The sequence below is a fragment of the Meleagris gallopavo genome, chromosome 8, assembly GCF_000146605.3.
Source record: "Meleagris gallopavo isolate NT-WF06-2002-E0010 breed Aviagen turkey brand Nicholas breeding stock chromosome 8, Turkey_5.1, whole genome shotgun sequence".
In the NCBI taxonomy this organism is placed as follows: domain Eukaryota; kingdom Metazoa; phylum Chordata; class Aves; order Galliformes; family Phasianidae; genus Meleagris; species Meleagris gallopavo.
In genome coordinates, this window is record NC_015018.2 from 16048318 (window position 1) to 16067743 (window position 19426).

At 39.5% G+C, this 19426-nt stretch overlaps 1 protein-coding gene across 2 annotated transcripts in view; it reads right to left on the bottom strand.

Annotated features, from left to right (window-relative positions):
- Positions 1-6216: 6216 nt before the first annotated feature.
- Positions 6217-19426, bottom strand: part of TM9SF3 (transmembrane 9 superfamily member 3) — a 36027-nt gene continuing 22817 nt past the window's right edge. For both annotated transcript variants that reach the window (XM_010714419.3, XM_010714420.3), the window contains exons 10-15: positions 15139-15278; positions 13530-13598; positions 13286-13432; positions 12793-12876; positions 12618-12694; positions 6217-8086 (exon numbers count right to left, since the gene is read on the bottom strand). In XM_010714419.3, coding sequence (XP_010712721.1) covers positions 8019-8086; positions 12618-12694; positions 12793-12876; positions 13286-13432; positions 13530-13598; positions 15139-15278 — 585 coding nt within the window. In that variant the 3' untranslated portion in view covers positions 6217-8018. The remainder of the gene's footprint in view (positions 8087-12617; positions 12695-12792; positions 12877-13285; positions 13433-13529; positions 13599-15138; positions 15279-19426) is intronic.

Consider the following 19426-nt stretch of genomic DNA (forward strand, 5'->3'; position numbering starts at 1 on the left):
CGGTACCCGAAGAGACATGCCTTGTCCCGGGTCCGTGTACCACCAGCACGGACAGCGGCACAAATTCTCATATCACTGTCTTAACGTCTCTTAGGAAGCAGTAATTAGATGCGCAGAACCTCGAGCAGAGGACGATACGGAATGGCACGAGAAGCATCTGTCCCGCTCACCTTCCTTTTAATTACCTCAGCTTCCACGGGCCCCTTCGCCCTCCCTCTGCCCAATACAAACACGGGGCCGTAACATCAAACACACAGGGTGGGAGCGAGCCTGGAGAGTAAGGCCCGCATGGGCACACGTTCTCATCTAACTCGGAAGGATGTGAAATGTGCCCTTTGTCCAGAGAGCTCCCAGTTCCCACAAGGTAGGAGCTGGAGGTGTTCCCTTCTCTTCTCTGCACAGAAGGTCAGACTGAGCCAGTTATGGCTGTACCATCAAACCCTAAGGCACTTGCAAGGGAAAGGCGACAGCTTCTTTGCTCAGCATCACAGAGCAGCAGAGCAGGCAGGGCGCTTGGCAGCACTGCGGAGATGTGGGCTGTCACCCACCTAAAGAACAAAGTCTTTTCAGCACATGGAAATCACCAACTTCTGTGCTAGCAGTGTATATTTGGGAGGCCAAGTTCTACACATGGAAGCTTTGTTAGAGACGTGGATAGGACAGAAGTAGACATCCTATAGCTCTGAAGGAGGGAACAAAATAAATGGTGGTTCTTTAACCATGTAGTTAGAATGAGCTCCTGAGAGAGTTAAAAAAAGGAGCTTATTATTGTCATCCAACAAAGGAAATTCCTCCACTCCAGGAGACTTTCTAGAAAGCCATTCCCTAACACGAGCACAGCTCAGCCTTTCCAGAAGCAGCTCTCATTTTGCAGCTGGCAGTCAAAGCAGTGCACACAAGGCAGTGACTGCTTCTAAGCATTCAGAAACCCGTTCGTGTCATCTCCCATTGGCAGGTGCCTCATCAGCACAACTATGAGACAAAAAATCCCTATGAAAGGTTTTGTTTGTTTGTTTTCTAATCGGAGCTGCTCACATAGTTGCTAAAGTTTCAAATGGGCAACGCAGCTCATGACAGCAACAGTTAAATGGCTGGAAACAAAGCAATCTATATCTATCGCTATCAAAGGCACTCTTTTGCTTTGCTCTCAGAATCCCCCCTGCCCAATGCATGCAAACAAAATCCGCTGTGTTTTCAAGCCTCGCTGAGCAAGAATGCACACAGCTTGTTTTGAACAGCATCCATGAGCAAAGCTATGTGGGAGCCACTTAGTGTTGATGGAATATCTTTGCACACAATACATCCCGAGGCCAAAACACACACACACACACGTTTGTTAGTTTTCCACAAGACCTGCTTCTTGCTGCCTGCCTACATTCGGCTCCATCACACTGAACCAAGTGGCTGAGGCACTCTGCTGCCCGTCCCACTGTTCACTCCCCAATTCTCTCCAGGCTTACGAGATATTTCCTCTCCTGCCCTTTGCTCCCCGAACACATAAAGATTTTTCTTCTTCCATTTATACGATCGCTATAGGGGTAGATGGAGCAGGTCCCTCTGTAATCATAGCATCCCTGTTTCTCTTTTCTCTGCATTTCCAGAACCCCCTTCCTGCTTACTCAATTGCCTCCTTTTTAGCAGGGAACGATCACTGCTGTAGCTTTAACTCACGTGCCACACATCACTTCCTGCAGGCACTGCTGAGCCACTGCAGAGGCATCGCTTTCCCCCCGCTTTGTGACACTGTTACCAGGGCTCATTTAGTCTGTTAATACCACCACAGCTTCCCATTCCACAGCGCCTGTCCACCTTCACCCTATTTCCTCTAGCTCATTTCCTCCATCAGGTTTTTATCCACTAGCCTATTGCTCTGGACCCCCCATCCTAGAGCTGACTTCTCCTAGGACGCTTTGTCTTCCGTTTGGCCCATGGCATCGACAAATCCAAACGGATAACAATGAAAGTACCATGAAGGTCACTGCTGATCCCCACTCTTCCTTCCTTCCAGAACCCACTTCAGTCACTCCTGCAATAGGTTGGAGGCGAGCTGCTCTTTTTCCAAGTTTATTGAGTTGCCGCCCAGCAAACAGCTCATTTCTGCTTACGTGATTCACTGCCCAGAAGTAATCTAATCTATAAAGGCGCTGACATGTCTGCTTACACACAATCCAGGGGCTCCGAGATCTGCCCTGAAAGACGCTCACTGCAGTCACAGCCTTTCACATGTGTATTAGTTGTTAAGCGTTAAAGTAACAGTGTTGCCCAAAGCGGACACAAGCAGTGACGTTTTTCCAAGAAGCTACAAGCAACTGGTGGTTGGAAAACTCCTTTTTGTCCACTCTGAGACAAAAGATGGGACAGCTACATTTACCTGCTCACACCCATGCATCCTTTGCAGAGCTTGATAGCACAGGCTGAGTTTAGAGTGATGGAATTTGTCAAAATTCCAAGAAAAAAACAGCGCTTCAGGGAGAAATGCCTTAGAGAAGGTTCCCAGTCACAGTTACTGCACATGGATTTATCTGTAGTAAAACCTTCATCCAAATCACACACCTAGCTGTGGTACAGACCACGCAGATACTCCACCTCTGGAGGCAAGAGGTACTTCAGGTTCACCTTACACACTGCCCTTTACACTGCTAAAACCAGGATACTATTTCCTTCTCCATTATTTATTTAGCTATGCATATAATGAAAGAGATAAGTTACAATTCAGATACAAACAACGGTGGGCGTTAGATTTCAATCACTTTCTGGTAGTGACATAAGCGGGGCACAAAAAATCTCAAAATCAAAGACAGCTAAGCAATAAAACGAATACAAGTCGTCTTGCAGAGTCAAAATGTGCGTTTTAAGAAACCTACCTGCACCTCTTCAGCATTTGATTCTAAAAATCATTTGAGAGAGCATTGTCTTGGTTTCTTGCAGGTAAATGGGTATCTGTAGAACTGTCAGATCTCTAATATAAACTCCTTATAACAATGATAACAGTAGCTGGTTCACCTAGCAACTTCAGGCCAGACATCAGAAGAGAGCAAGGAGATTTCCTTCTTATTCTTGTAGCTAAACCTCCTTAGGAAAGAAAGAAAAGCCTCAGGCTAAACTAACAGCAGTAAAACGATACGGATAAACCAAGACTCCAGCAATTCAGGATCCAGTAACTGTGTAACGTGAACTCAGAGGGAGCATCACATAGCTAGCAGCCCTGAAAACAACCATGCCTTGTCTAACACTTCAGTGTAACACACAGTTCCAAAACATCTGACTCAAGCCTTTGTGAAATGAGCATCATCAGCCACAAACAGAAGCCTCCCGGAGTTCAGTACTGCATGATGTGCTCAGCCATGTTTGGAAGCTCCTCAGAAACAGTCACCATAACTCTCAGAACTTCTCATAAGCCACCAGAAGCTTGCCGCACAGTCTTCAGACAGAAAGAAAAATCACAATGCACTAATTACTGCATATTGTTTTTTCTAGTTTGCTCAGCTTTTTAGATAGACTACCTAAACCTTTTGGCTCAGATTCAGCCACAGCATTTCAAGTTCACATGTCTATGATTTGGTGAACTGGATTCTATCGAGGCAGCTATTGCATCCAGGGGTTAAGCGTGCCTCACAAGACTACAAAAGTGAATTTACAAGGCTATTTCATAACAACAAAAGAACTAACGAAAAATTTGGTGCTTTGTTTATTGCACATCAACTCCCAACTCTAAAAATGCCTTTATTTTCCGGAGTCTTGTAGGCTTGCAAAGTCAGCTAAGGATAGACATGGGCTGGAACACTTGATACGCTCTGGAATGCTCCAAGCTCAAGTTCCTGAAGGAAAGCTTCAGTCAAAGATGTTCAGAAAGTTCCCCTAGGTTCGCTTTCCTTAAGGAATGAAGCCTTAGCACAGTAGCACCTGCAGAGATATGACATACTGATCTGCATTGCATTACTGGGAAATTAAGCTTCCCACAAGCCACAAATCTTTGCAACACCCCTCCACTCCTCCCCCATTCATCTGCCTATGACATGTCAGAAGAATCCATGTCATCTATTGGAAAAACGCTGCACCATGGTGAATACACTGATGAAAATGAAATGGACACAGGTCAGAGGTAAAAAAAAGATACTGCAACTGGAATTTTTTCTCTAGAGGCTTGTCCACCAAATACAGTATTTTTTATTTTGTTTTATTTTTACCCCTTTCCCAGTTCGGCTTCCGTCCTTTGAAGTGATTCTGTCCAAAAATTGCCTAAATTCATCAAAACTACAAAAAGCCACCCAGTATTCATGGGGTTCTGCAGCTTTTTATTCTCTCTCCCATGTCCAAGTGCCCCCCTCCACCCCTCTGTCCAACCTATACCTTCAACTGACTCTTAAATGAACTAAAAGCCACAGTTAAAAATTAATTGAAGGGGACCTCTCCAGTAACTCTAGATCCGGATTGGATAGGAAGCTTGTGGTTTTTTGTTTTTGTTTTTTCCTGAGCTTACCCTTTTCTGACACGTTCCAGCAGTAATTGCTGATGCAGTCACAGTTATGCAAGTCTACTGTTTTCAGTAAAGCTGCCTACATATCTTAGGTTGGCAGATTTAGCTGTATGTTGTTACTGTTGTAACCAGAGCAAAACTCCCATTTGTCTTTCATCTGCATTAATTAAAAAAAAATAAAAATAAAAAAAACACAAAAGCTAATGGATGCCATTTTATACAAATATCTTAAAGCGTGCTATCAATTTTATCCAGTTTTATAGCATCAAAAGTGTCATATTCAACAGTATTGTTTTTCTAACTGTTTCTAGCTGAAACTTGTGAGAAGTTCACCCAGATTAATCATTTCTGCACCCTTTATGCACGCTTTGGAATGTAAAACTGGGAAGGAATTAATAGACAACTGTTGTTTCAAAACATTTAGACATCAGAGAAGAGCATAACTGAGACTGTAAACAAACATGACAACATTTTCAATCTAGCGTTAGTCCAATTCTTACAAAGAAAGTACCAGAAGTAACACTTATCACTGCACTACTACTTGCTGAATTCTCTGGCCCCAGTCCTAAGAGGAGAAACGCTGATGGCCAACTGAGGAGTCATCAAAAAGCTTCAAGAACCAGAAACTCCTGAGAAACAACCATGAAAAGAGGAGTGTTGGCTGTAAGATCTTTATTTCTTCCATAAAAGAGGAAGGACTACATCATCTAAGCAGAGAGCTTCCAAATTCTACTAAACAGAATGGTTCACATCAGAGCCACTTTTTTTTTCTTTTTGGAGGGGGAGACGAGGGTGGGGCAAATAAATGGCCTTACTCCCAAACAGCAACCAGAGACAGGCTGTTCAGGACTAGTCGCATTTTGCACTCCTTCAGAAACCAAAGCAAAGGGGAAAAACAAAGCAAATCCCCGATTTATTCATATACTAAGGTGAAAGTATAAAAATGTCAATTATTTAAACACAGTACTTCTCCAAAGGAATGTGCTTACAGAAACAAAAGCAATGCCTGAGCAGTAAGTATCTTTTCAATGTCACTTTAAAAGCTATACAATCTTATCTAGATATGCAAAAGCTAATAATGTCAAAGAATAGAGAAAGCAAGTAGGCAGCCCACCATTCTGTGGCATTAAAAAGTGATTAAATGAAATTCACAAACGGTTTGGTGACATTTCTGATAGACTAATCACATAGCAGTGCTCTAAATAGAAAAACAGACCCATTATAAAAAATATTCCCTTTAAACTTGCATCTCAGAGGAGTACTTTATGTATTTATTGTGTACAGATAATGGCTTCTCACTTGAGATTTAGAACATGGATGAAAAAAGGGCTTCTCACACTAGCAAGAACTAGCACAAAACCCATTCTCTGCTTTAAGACTCCATGTTTTTGAACAAAGGAAAACTAACTGTTGACCCAGTTTATGAGTCCATCTCAAAATCAGCCGGCACCTTAAAAAAAAACAACCGTCTCTGTTAAATGCCAGTGCTCTACTGCAGACACCACCCGTTCACTTGAAGCAAAACCTAATTATTTTCTGACAGATTGGTTAAAATTGGCCAACAGTGTCTGAGCTGAGAGCTCAAATATGTTACAGAAGCTATACACAGCCAGATGCATTGCTTCTTATTACTACCTTTAAGTTCAGTTCCCCCAGCCCACACCCGCAGAAACAGGATTGGTTCTCATTGTGGCGACTGCATTATCTGTACTTTTTACATAGAGACAATAAAGTATTGATCAATACAAATACTTTTCTCATTCTTTAAATTAAGGAAGTCACATTCTCCATGGTAGATGCCCTACTTCAGACAGTCACACTGATAAAAACATCCCTGTATATCAGATGCTCCCCTCCCCCCCAGAAAAACAAAAACCAAAAGGCATCATGCTAAACATTTCTTAAATCTGTCACAAACACACTCAGGATCTTTCTAGCTAAAGACAGTGCATAATTAACAGTCATCTTGGAGAGACCTTTATTTGCCCATTCATTTTAGTCCGTGCTTACCCCATTTTTTCTCAGTATACCAGCTCCATCACAGAACAGATTCCTCCACAAACAGTCCAGTCAAAAAGAATTCTAAGATGCTGATGAGCCACAATGGAGCTGTATCGTACAACACAGTTTTAAGGAAATTCTGAATTCAGTGTGTGGAGTCTTGATACTTGAAAAACATACTGATGTCATATACAGAAACAGGCATTCACTGCCTTATCAAACATTTTCAACTGTAAACTCATCTATTTTCACAATCAGAACATTTTTGTCTGAAAAGTTTATTTTAGTTTTCTGAACACTGTAAAGCAACTGTGCTTTTGATGTTACACAAGTGTCCAGATAGGATTAACAAAAATTAAAATGTTCTAAATTACAAATTTAATTCCTGTAAGAGCTTGAGAAAGGAAAGAACAGAAAAGCATGACATACACACGTTGTGAAGAAAACCCAACTTTTCATGCAATGGCAGGCAAGATGTAAAAAGCCACCCAAATTCACACATTTTTACACCGAATCATCAGAAAAGTACTCTGTAGTAAATCTGTACATCCAAATACATTTGGGATCTACACCTAAGTTACATTATTTAATGTTATATACACTTATTACCCCTTGTATAATGTCTAAAGGAAAATCTTCATTCAAACCCCCCAAAAAAGCAAGAATAACTTGGGAAAGAAAAAAAAAAGGAGAATCACTTTAGACATTCAGTTAAAATGTTGGTTTTGTTTTAATCTAGACCTCAGAGTGTTTATTAAAAAACAAACAATCCTCTTCATTTAACATTTTGCTTTCTAACTGTACAGTAAATTGCATTGCAGAGAACACATCCGTCTTCAAAATCTATTTTCTTTGGATGGATTTAAGATATAGTTGGATATCACCTTAAAGATAAATAAAAGGAAGTTGGTCCAACTAGAATGAGAGCTGATATATTACATGCATGTGGGTTTTTTTTTTAATATATTTTTAAATTATTTTTAAACGAATGGAGGGTATAGTCAGTAACGCAAATAAACCAAAAAGCACCTGGATTCAAAATATAAAACATACCTCCTATCCTGGCAATGGCAGTAAAAATCAGAAAAGTAATCTTTCTGGAACAGCATTTTTACATAAGTTAGAAATGTTAAGTACCAGGAAGACTACTGATCAAGCAGTTTTAGCAGCCAAGCTTCCCCCTTTTTACTGAATGGAACAAATGCTTTAAATAAACCGTTTGTCCTCTTCACTGAAGAGAGCTAGTCTATTCATCTTAAATGCGCTGGGGTCTTTTTTGTTTGTTTGTTTTTTGGGAAGATTAGCCACGTACTGTAGTAATGCCTACTGCATATAATCCAAGCATTTGCTGTGAACAGTTGGAGAAAGCAGTCATTAAGAACCTAGGATCAATGAAATAGATGTTACTTTAAGCCATCCACAAAATGGAGACCCATACAGTGCCCAGTGTTAAAACCCAAATCTCTTCTCGCGCTTTTAGTTGTGCAAGTTCATCCCCCTGAAAACAGGAACTGATCCATAGTTCAACTTCCTTACTTCCTTAATCAATTTTCACATTAGTGTAGATTTTTCGAACAAAGGCACTTGTTCCCATGTAACCAATAGCTCCTGCAAAGGAAGCAGAAAACGTTGAATGTTAGAGAGCTGATCAAAATAAACCAGAAATAAACAGTCGCATAAAATCACACTCTGCACACAAAATTATTTATCTGCTTCTCAAACATTCTCTCCAATTATCCACGCTCCCAGCAATCATCTGGCAAGAACTCCCCTATCCTAGCAAACTAAATCCATTAAGCCATCTTATCAAGAGGCCATGCTCACTTGGCCTCGATAAATATAGTAGCCCCCCTACTGCTGCCAATAACCGGGTCCCTTTTTCTGAACAGAGGGTAAAAAACATACAATCACCCACTCTGCAGGGAAGGTAGATGGGAGGGCAGGTTTTTATTATAAGTTGCATGCCTTCTGGATGAATGTTTTATTGGCAGATGGCTTTTTTCTTCCCACAAGGCACAAATAATAATAGATCCCCATCCCAGGAGCCTTAAACTCCAAGGAGGTCTGTGCAAAGAGATTAAACTAGTAGCAGTTAGTAGTTAAAGGAAATTGCAACCTGTGGTTTTCAAATTAGTAAGAGTCATGAGCAGATTATGCACTGTCACAGCAGTAGTAAAAGAACAGGTCACTGAATTTTTTTGTTTGGGGGGTTTTTTTGGTTTTGTTTTTTTTTTGTTTTTTTTTTTGTTTTTTTTTTTTGTTGTTGTTGTTGTTGTTGTTGGTTTGTTTTGTTTTGTTTTAAACAGGGCAACAGTTTATGCCACACCCAAAATACTGAAAGACTAAGCACACTTAGAAACATGAAGAAATACATGAGACCGAGACCTTTTCTCGGAAAGAGATTGAGTAACCTACTGGTAAAACTCAGAACCAAGTTTGCCAGGCTGAGTAAACACAGTTGTCTTACAATATCTGCAGAACACAGATTTATTCAGAACCATGACAGTTCTTTAAATTTTGGGGACTGCTCAGATAATTCATGAGTCCAGCCACTAAACTTGCTCAAAACTCTGTTTTTCAAATTCCAAAAGCCCAACATTCATGTAATATCAAGAAACCTAAATAAAGCAAACCTGATGCATCATTTATATAACAACTGGAATAATAAAGAGCCTGCAGAGGTAGCCTGTGCTGTTGTGTGACATTTCAAGCAGGGCAAATACGGCAGTCACTCCCTGGTCAGCAAATGAAGTACTTGTATTACAAGCCTGGACAAAGTAGAGTATCATTAAAATGAATACAGTACGCACAAGATCAGGCTGCTGCTCATAAGCATTAAACGCACTGAGAATGCAGCAGAGGGGAGGCCAGGCAGTGATTTGCAGACATGACATAAGCTTGGAGTTAAACAGAAGCACAAGTAGACTTTTCTGTAGCCTGTTAATGACATTAATCTTCTGTCTCAGTCAGCAAATGGACAAAATAAGGGTACTGAATTCCTGTTCTAAGATTCATCGTATTTTGCCTGTTAAAGCAGGCGCTGCCAGCAGATCCAATGCCCAGATCAGTTCCTAAACTCACACACATTCCAGAACTTGTTCTTTGAGAGCTTCTCTAGTGATGCGACGCCAGATACCACAAGGTATTTGGGAGAACAAACAACTAATTCTGCTTCATTTGGGAATATGCGGATACAATAAAAGTGAGGAGTAGTAGAAAACAGCAGCCACATGAGACTACAGCTCTCAACTCCATAAGCAAGTCACAACTCACTCTGAACCACAGCAACTGTATCAGGGAAGTACCACTAATGACCGTGGCCAAGTTCAGGGGTTCAATCTAAAAGTCACTTCACAGGCAGTGAACAGAAGTCAGGGGAGTGGACAAGGAACACTAGACAATGAAGACAAACAAAGAACGTCCTCCTGAGAATAATGCAGGACAGTTAGTTTATGTAAATTAAATAAGAAAGAAAAAAAAACAGTTTCTTTCTTTAGTTTCTTATCACCTGATAAGGTGCCTAACTTGCCTACATAGATCTGGCAAAGAGGCAAAGCAAAGAGTGTAATCACTAAAGTATTAACAACATGGTTCCCAAAGCCCACAGATGACTGCAATGTCACATGCACACAAAACTTCTCAGCTGCCTATTTCATTATAAGACAAGGCCACACAGCATAGCAAAATAAAAACCTTAATCTAACAGACAACACAGCAGGGAAAACAAACAGTAAGCAAGATGCTATTCTGTACAGCTCCACGACAAGACTCCTAAAGAGCTCCATAAATAGGGAAAAAATTAATATAATGATCAGCAATTATTAAACTACCACAATACCCTGTGTCAACATGCTCTGGTCAGATCTGCTGTTATCTCAACCCTTTGGGCCCTACATTGGGCACCAAAATGACTGCTGTGGTTTAAGCTGGCAGGTGGCTGAGTGCCACACAGTTGTTCGCTCGCTCCTCCCTTTTCCCAGTGGAATGAGGGACAGAATCGGAAACAACAAAGCAGAGTTTGTGGGTTGAGAAAAAACTGCTTACTAAGATAGAGAAAAAAATAGTAATGACTATACATACGTTTATATAATGAATGTATATAACAAGTGCTGCACAAGCAATTGCTCAGTGCACCCTGACCAATGCCCAGCTAGCCCCTCAGTGAGAAGAGGGTGAGATGAACTCCCAACTCCCTTCAAACTCCCACATGATGTTGTTTGGTATGCAATATCCCTTCATCTACTCTAAGTCAGCTGTCTTAATTTTGTTCCCTCCCAGCTCCTTGGATCCTTAGCTGCAACGTCATTAGCTTGGTACAACACTGCTTAGCAGCAACTATAAACACTGTCAACATCCCTTTTCCCATAGAAGCAAAACATAGCATCATATCAGACACTCTGAAGAAAGCAATTCCAACCCAGCTGAAACAAAGACAGCCATACACTGAGTAGGGGAACCAGTTTTATTCTCTGGCAGCAAGAGGAAAGCACAAGAAGCTCCACAGATTTGGAAGTTCTCATGGGCTTCCTACAATCCAGTTCCAGATCTTGTGAATGTTTTGCAGAGGACAAAAGACTTAATGGATCAAAGTATCCCACAACTAAGCATCATCATCAGCACTTAAAAAGAGTTGGATGATACTAGCCTGCACACTTACACTGTGGCTGCCTTGGTCTGAACTAGTTCATCTTATAGCCAACTGTGATACTGAACATGGCCATATGCATAAGCATCCAAACCACAGCTCTACGAACATCACACAAGAGTTGTACACTCAGTAGAGAATTGTGCTAACTTACTGGACAAATGCTTTTTTTTGACAGGAGACTTCTCCTCCCCCCCCCCATACTGGAAATATGAGTTCTCAGTAAAAAGAAATCTCAAAGTTTCTCTTATAACACAGTTAAAAAAAAGACCAAAAAAAAAAATCTCAATAGAGGTGTGAAAATGAAACGTAACAGAAGTATTTTCTGATCTGAAAAAAATTTAGATTTTTGTCCTAATATTCCATCAAGTACAGTACTACCATGACAGGAAAACATCTGACAACCTGACTCTTCCATGTTTTAAAAAACATTCTAATTACAGGAACTGGTAGGCAAGCTCAGCTTCTGCATCACAGACATTTTAATCAATACCAGCCCGAGCACTTTATAAAGAAAAGATTAGAGCTGAAAAGTATAAGCCTATTAAAGAAAAAAAAAATGGCTGTGAGACTACCAAAACAGCAGGGAAGTCTTGTAATGTGCCAAGAACCCAATGAGGCAAGATTAGATTTCATGAGAGGAAAGAGGTTAAGAGATGATTCTTCTCTTTTTAAAAAACATTGTGAAATTATTCTCTTGAGATATCAGGAGATGTATACCTTACAGAAAATAAACTCAACTCCAGTAAGGCACCATGGGTCCCAAATATCTAACTCAGAGAAAACCTTCCACTAGAGTCTAGAGGACTATTCACTCACTGCTATGCAGGAAAGTACTAAGTAAGGATCATACATAATGCATAAAAGAACCAAGAAGCAGTTTCTTTCTGGGAAAAAAAAGGATAAAAATAAAACTAGACAAACAAATATACATGGCTTCACTGGATGACTTCCATAACAATGCTATTTTTCACTAAACACCTGTTAAAACAGGTACCTTGAAAAGCAACGAAATCCTGCTGAACATAGTAGCACTCTGCATTCTCCTTCATCTCTGAATGTCAATACTTATTTTACAAATGCTGCCCTGATGTTCCAGTCCTTTCTGAACTGTCACCCACACAAACACGTCACAGGATACAGAAGTCATCAGTACTGCAACTCCAATGGTGCCCCAGTGCGTATACTCAGCTGCTTGGCAAAGGGCTACACTAAGAACTCCAAAACAAAATATTAACATGGACTCAATCGAACATGGAATTTACTTCGAGGAAGTTAGTCTGCTCTAAAAATAACCTATCCCTTTTTGTTTGTATTCTTGCCTAACACTGAGTCTTTCAACTTTGTAGAGGAGCTGAAATTCGCTCCACAATACATACATACTCTTCCTTAAAATTCATACACATTCCTGCATCAAAAACACAGAGCTAAAGTGAGAAAACATAACAGTCTGAAAAATTCTGACTGAAAAATTTCAGTATATTCGAAACTTACCACACATTATTCCCAAAGCTGTGCTAAATACTGCCATATAACCAAAGTAAAATGATGTTTGAAACAAGCCATACATTCTGAAAAAGAAAAAATAAGAATTTATGGTAGGTATTTTTCCCTGTATACCCCAATAAACTTCTTTGGCAAACTGATATTCAAGAAGACTGTCACTTACTTTGTCTTGAAAAAGTAGTAGTAAAAGGAGTACATGTAAACATATATCGCAGTTGATGCGGCAGAAAGAAAGCTTGTCCACTGCCTGAAAGTAAACACACACACACTTATCACACATCTACTGAAAATGCTTCCCAAGAAGATGCACAACGCACTAAAAATAAAGCATCCTGGTTCTACAGACTTATTTATCAAAATCTACATTTGCTACACATGATAAAAGCTGCTACTGCAAGACCAAGATCAACTGCCGATATCAAATGATGATCCTTCTTTATATTCACTTGTACCTCAATGTATTTTTTAATGCATATACACATACATGATCAGATGCATGCTCATCAAGAAAGTTCCTCTGTAGAATGGATCCAACAACTCACTTTTACTCCCTACAGATAAAATCTGGACATGGGATACTTTGAAAAGACCTGTCAAGACTCTTGATTCTACAAAACTATCAGCCTGATCAACTATGCAAACAGCACAATACTTACCACCTGTAATCCTCCGCGTTTAGCAGGAAATATGTACAAACGATAGTCACACAAACTGTCACAATGCAGAGGATAACCAGAACCAACATCATAAAGCCATAAACATAGTAGATCTTGTAAGCCCAGAATGAAGTAAAAATGAAATACCTGCAGAGAGTAAAAGTAAACAAAATATGCAGATAATATTGCAATTCGACTTAACTTACTGTTTTTAATCAAATGGGCAAGTAGCTGTCAAACTCACATTTCAATAAAAATTGATCCAAAAGGGAGGATTCCACCAAGGCAAACAATAACAGCTGGTTCCATGAACCTGAAAGATATAAAGACCAGTTTAGGGACAGTAATAATATTTCTAAAAATATAATACAACATATAACTAGGTACTTTATAAAGCCCAGAAAATTATTTAAAGGCATGCTAACAAGAATATGTCTCGTACCAGTATATTAGAAAGAAGGCACCCCCAAGGATGTTGCATATGGGTAGAATGAGGAGTCACTCTTGGGGAAACATGAAGCAAACGTAAGACTCACACTGATCTACAAGCATAGAGGCATGCATTTAAGCAGCCTTAACAGCTACAGAAAGAATTTCTCTTGCCAGGAAAGGGCCTAAGCAATCAAACCCCAGAACATCCACCAGCCCTGAATGAAGTGATTATAACTCAGTGTTGTTGTTGACGACAGAACTGCAAATACCGGAATGAAAATTCCCTGGGGTCATCCTTATATGACGAAGAACCAGTGTTCATTTTAACGCTATACTGAGTCATAAGCATATGGCCAAAAATTAATACTTACCCACCTGCAGGTGAGGCTGTCACCTACTAAAGGTGACCTGTCTAGTACTTGCAGTGATTCAAACATGGTTGGTAACCAGTGATTTAATTTAGAGCTTCTTTTATTATTTATAGGGAGAGCTGTCTAAACTGACACCATGCATTTACATTATCTTTATGGAAAGCACTTTTTTTTCTGTCGTGTCATCCTATCCTGCAAAATCTATCAGATTCCCAAGATACAGGCCACAGTATAAATCAAATCCTAGCATTTGTGCTGCACAATCCACCACTAACAAGAGATTAAGAGTGCTGCACTTCCTGGATACTGTGAGTGTACACGTTTCAGTGCCCCCTTCACACTGTGTTCCTCTGAACAGGAAAGCAAGAAAAATCTATTAAGAAAATCCTCTGAGAATATTTTCATTTCCATAGTTTGCTGCCTCAATCTCTACGTTAAATTAATAGGAAAAAGTGGCTGCATTCAAGCTTTGCAAAAAAAACACAAGTCTACTCTTTGAGACCAGGCACTCCTTTACAAATCTTGCAAAAATAATTAAGGCTTATCTGTAATTCAAACAATTTACATCGGAATATTTTAGGCTCTGTACCATCAACAAAAATACAGAAGAGCACTACAAGCTCTTCCCCACCTTTACCCTGCAAATGTCTCAACTTGAAAGTGTAGACCATTAAACAGAACAGTTCTGCCTCCAAGGCACACTGAATCCTAAACCTGTAAGAGGCATTAACTAAGGAAAACAGGTTTAGTTTCAAGACATACATATCAGAAATAGGTTGGAACCATCCTTTTTACATAAGAGACTAAAGAGCATTTCAGGCCAAATGTAAACCAGTGATCCTGGACTGTAAAATCTGCTTTATCTATTACCCATTAACTGTGGTTGGTGGTTGCATTCAAAAGAAAAATGTCATACTTATAAAATTTTAGTAAAAGTACTCTTCCAGACATAACTCTACTCAGAAAAGTTACTTTAGAAAGCTGTAGTGATAAGTCACTTTAAATGTATTGAAGCAAATGCATTTAGTTAACATGTATGGTTTTTCTTACCATTTTTTTTCTGGTATGGGACGAGGCACTGCATTGACACGACATGGAAAATTGGGCTGTCCTGACAGATTTCGGCCAAGAATTGTACCAACGAGGTTCAGTGGAAGAATGACAAAGAAACAAATACAGCATACTGCCACCTGTAAATGAAAAATAATTAAAAAAAAAATCCAAAAACTTCAAAAAGATGAAAGAAGATAATCAACCTACCCTGTCTGTCTATATTAGTCACTGCTGTGAATCATATTCTTGGTTATGAAGCATTAGTTAATATACAACTATTTTATCAAATGAAGTATTTATTCCCTGAGAGACTTCGTAATAGATATTATTAAAAAGTGTCAGAGATATTTTCTTACATCAACTATAGAACTATTGCAGATTCTTTATTTTATTGTTTTCCTCTAAACACTGTATTAATCGCTATGGAATTAAACTGAAACCTCAATTGTGTTTCATCACTGGGAACTTTGCCAGCTTCTTTTCACTTTTTGCAGCTATCTTTGGGAGTCAGTCTAGCAGTTAGGTAATTGCATACAAATCTACAACAAATACTGTTGGGTACAAGAATTTAAATCCAATACCCACAAGAACCCTAAACAAGAATTGCAAAACCACATCAGAACGCTACCAATCAAAATACTAGGTCTGATTTTCTCTGCTATCCATCATGCAGGTAATTAAGAACACAGATGGCCCAAGACACAAATGACCACTGGTATATTTAAATACTTAGTTTAAAAGCACAATGGCCCTACTTACATATCAAAATTAGGTTTAAGCATAATGCAAAGTCAAGGTAACGTTCCACGTCTTTCCAATGAGGCATCCTCCCTAAAAACTTAGCAGGACAATTTTTCCAATATACATATGTATCTCTACTACTATTCCTGGAAGGTAGTGTATTTTCACCTTCCAAAACAGAAAAAAAACGTTTAGCAACAAGTTAAATACTCACAAACCTTTAGCATAAAATGAATTAGCTTTAAACATTTTACTAACTTTTGAGGATGAGGAATTGTACTACTTTAGTTCAATACAACAAGTATTAAGTCAATGACATGAGTTTAAAGTAACATCTGCCAAGAGGGAGTGAGTGGGTTATCCCTGTGTTACTGACTTGCACAATACCACTAGCCCGGGCCAGATGCAAACAGGAAACATTGCCTACGGTTGAATGGATCAAGATTTTAAAATTCACAGAAGTGGTACACCAACCAGGCAGTCAACAAGCAGAAACACTCTCCATATTGTTTTATACCTCTTTGAGGAGATGTTATTAAAGCATTGCATTATTAGCCACTAAAATGAGAAGCTTCATCAGTAAATAAGGGGAAACTAAGTAGTATTTACACTTGGCAATAATAAAGCAGACATACATTTATTATCTCCCATTTCTTTTCCATTACTGGAAAAACACAGGTAAGCAAGCACAATGTCTTAGGTGGGACACTGAGGTCAACTAAGAATGAATTATGGAAGTATATAATTCACTTAATGGATGCAGGCTCTGCACTTGAAACCTTCTCAACCTAAAAGAATGAGCAGATGAGAATTTTGAGAGAGAAATGCCAAAAACCGGCTGAGACAAAGAACATCTTCAGTGATACATTTAATAATATACTTCAAAAACCCTTCAAACTTAACCAGATAAGAGCACCACTACCACAAAAATAAATAACAACTTTAGATCTAATGGATATAGACGAAAAAGACCCAGCTTGTCTGAGCTGTAGGGGGTAAAAAGATATTCAAGAATTAAGGCCTGAAGAGACTCTAAGGAATTTGAGCTGACCATATGAAAATCATTTCCACTGAAAGACGAGGTTGCTTTGCACTCTGCCTGCTCAGGGGTATGGGATGAGAAGGCTGCCTTTGTCTGTGGTTCTCCCCAGTTGGCTATAAGGTGGGCTTCTGCTTGGCACTTGTAGGAAGCTCAGCCAGGGGCACCACAGGACTGCATCTGTACTACTCATCCAACTACAGCTGGCTTTTGCAGGCAGAGTTATCAAGAGTCTGTAGCTTCATTTCAGTTCTTGATCTCATAAATAAATTTTGGCTGTGGATATCAGTAGAAAGCAAATCTATCTCAATACTTTACTGCAGAAAAACTGTCCAGCAATGGCCTTGAATTTCAGTCTCACTGGAAGAAAACTTACATATGATTACTTATGATTTTCCATCTTACAAAACATCTACCATAGAAAATCTGCATGGAAGGAATACAGCCTCAGAGAAGGAAACCAAGGTCTAGCCACCAAGCTGGCAGACTCGAGAGATGAGGAAAGGCATCCAGCATCATCACACACTGGTGATACAACCACAGAGCTGAATGCCTGCAGATCAGGTGAGCAAGGAACAGGCCCAATTTGCTCCTGCTGGGCATGGCTCTTGCGTTTTTTTGGGAGACAGACCCACCAACAACTCTGAAATCTAGAAATGATTACTTGCATACAACGAGCTAAGACAGACCAATGTTCCTTGAATAATGGCTTCCTGCCAACCTGTCCTCAGTACATCTGTAATTGCCATCTATCAGAAAACCCGAGTGCTTGTGGTTTTGTTATCATATCAGCCAAAACATGACTGACAATGTTGTAATATATTTTGTTCTATTTAGTTGAAAAACAAATGAATTTCACACTGAACAGCCAGAACCTTTGCTGAAATCTACTGAGCAGTACAATGCACCACTTGTCTTAATGCTATACTACATTCTGAGAATGCCTGGATTTAGAGTGCTTTTTTTTTTTTCCTGGAACCACTAAGAAGTCTAAAAATTAACTGAGATAATTTTGCAGTGCAAGGGCGGGCAAACAAAATGAGCAAGGGGAGATCACAGTGCAGACTTAGCAATGTCTTCCACTTCCACCTGCCTCTGACAAGCTGCACTAGCTGATAAAGACATGAATATTCAGTCTTCTCAAACAACAGGGCTCCGGTGACAGCAACTTGCTGTTCTTAGAAAGCTGATCAGCAAAACCAGTGTTGTCTACAATCAACACACACCATTAATCTCAGTAGCACCTTCTCTCTCACTTTCATCTCACCGCCCAACCTCAAGGTAGCCTACCTGTGTAGACTGATGCTAGCTGAAAATTACTTTCTTCATTCTTGACATTCTTTGGACATGACAAATGACCAGAAATAACTAGCTTTTTTTTTAGCTTCTGACATCCTATTTATTTCAGATCTGAGGTGAAAACATTGCCTCCTCCCAAGATGAACACGTTCTGCCTATTGCCCCAAATTACCATGGCAGTTACAATGCAGGCTAGGCAATTCCTAAACCCAGAGAGTTTAAAGCCAAATCTGAAACAAATAGAGTTTGTGTAGGGATAAAACCAGATCTTGAGTGAAAAAAGAAAAAAAAGACAAACTTAAGAGGAAAAAAGAAAGATTTCTGCCTTGAAGGTTTCAAAAATGAGATTACAATACAATACAATTGTAAAAGCAGCTCAGGCCCTTACTTGCCTTCATTTTATCATCACAAACAGTGAGAAGGAACGAAGGCAGGATCAATGAAGGTTGCTCTGCTTTCCCACAGAAGCACCTCTCCACAGGGACCAGCAGTTTTATTCATTTTTTAAAATTTTAATAAGAAGCAATAATAGCAGTTGCACAACAGGCAGAGATGCAAGAACTACATCCTAATGAGTCTTTTAAGAGATTCGTTCAGCAGTGTTCACCATTACTTCAGAAAACAAATTATGTGAACAGCAGATCTACTACAACTGAAAAAACAGTAGTTCATGAAAAAACCAAGCACACACTCTCCATAATTCACAGAAATGCGAGCAAATTACATGAGTTTTTCTATCAAGACATTGCATTAAAACATACTTATTTCAGCTACTGCATTTTTGTTACATATCTTCTTCACACCTGAGTATGTGATTTAGTACACAGATTGTAGTTGTCACAGGAGAAACCATCAACCTCGCCAAGCTTGTGTTGTTTCTACACCACACCTTTTCTTTGTTTGTTCTAAGGGGGAAAGAATATTTACTGCCCTTGACTGAAGGCACAGAATTTGCTTCTCCTTATTTGAAAGGAAACATTGTTGAGGGGGAAATAATTTATGTTTGAGTACCATGTGTTTCATATTTTCTGACAACTGTAGATTAAACTTCATTCGAAGGTGATAATTAAAATTTTTATGGGCATATCTAATATTAAACAGCAACTGGCAGGCTGTGGTGCCTTGACTGCTTAATGCACAAGGGAGAAAAGCAATAAAAATTAACTGTCAAGGCAGCAGCTTGATCTTTCCTGTCACCTACCAAAA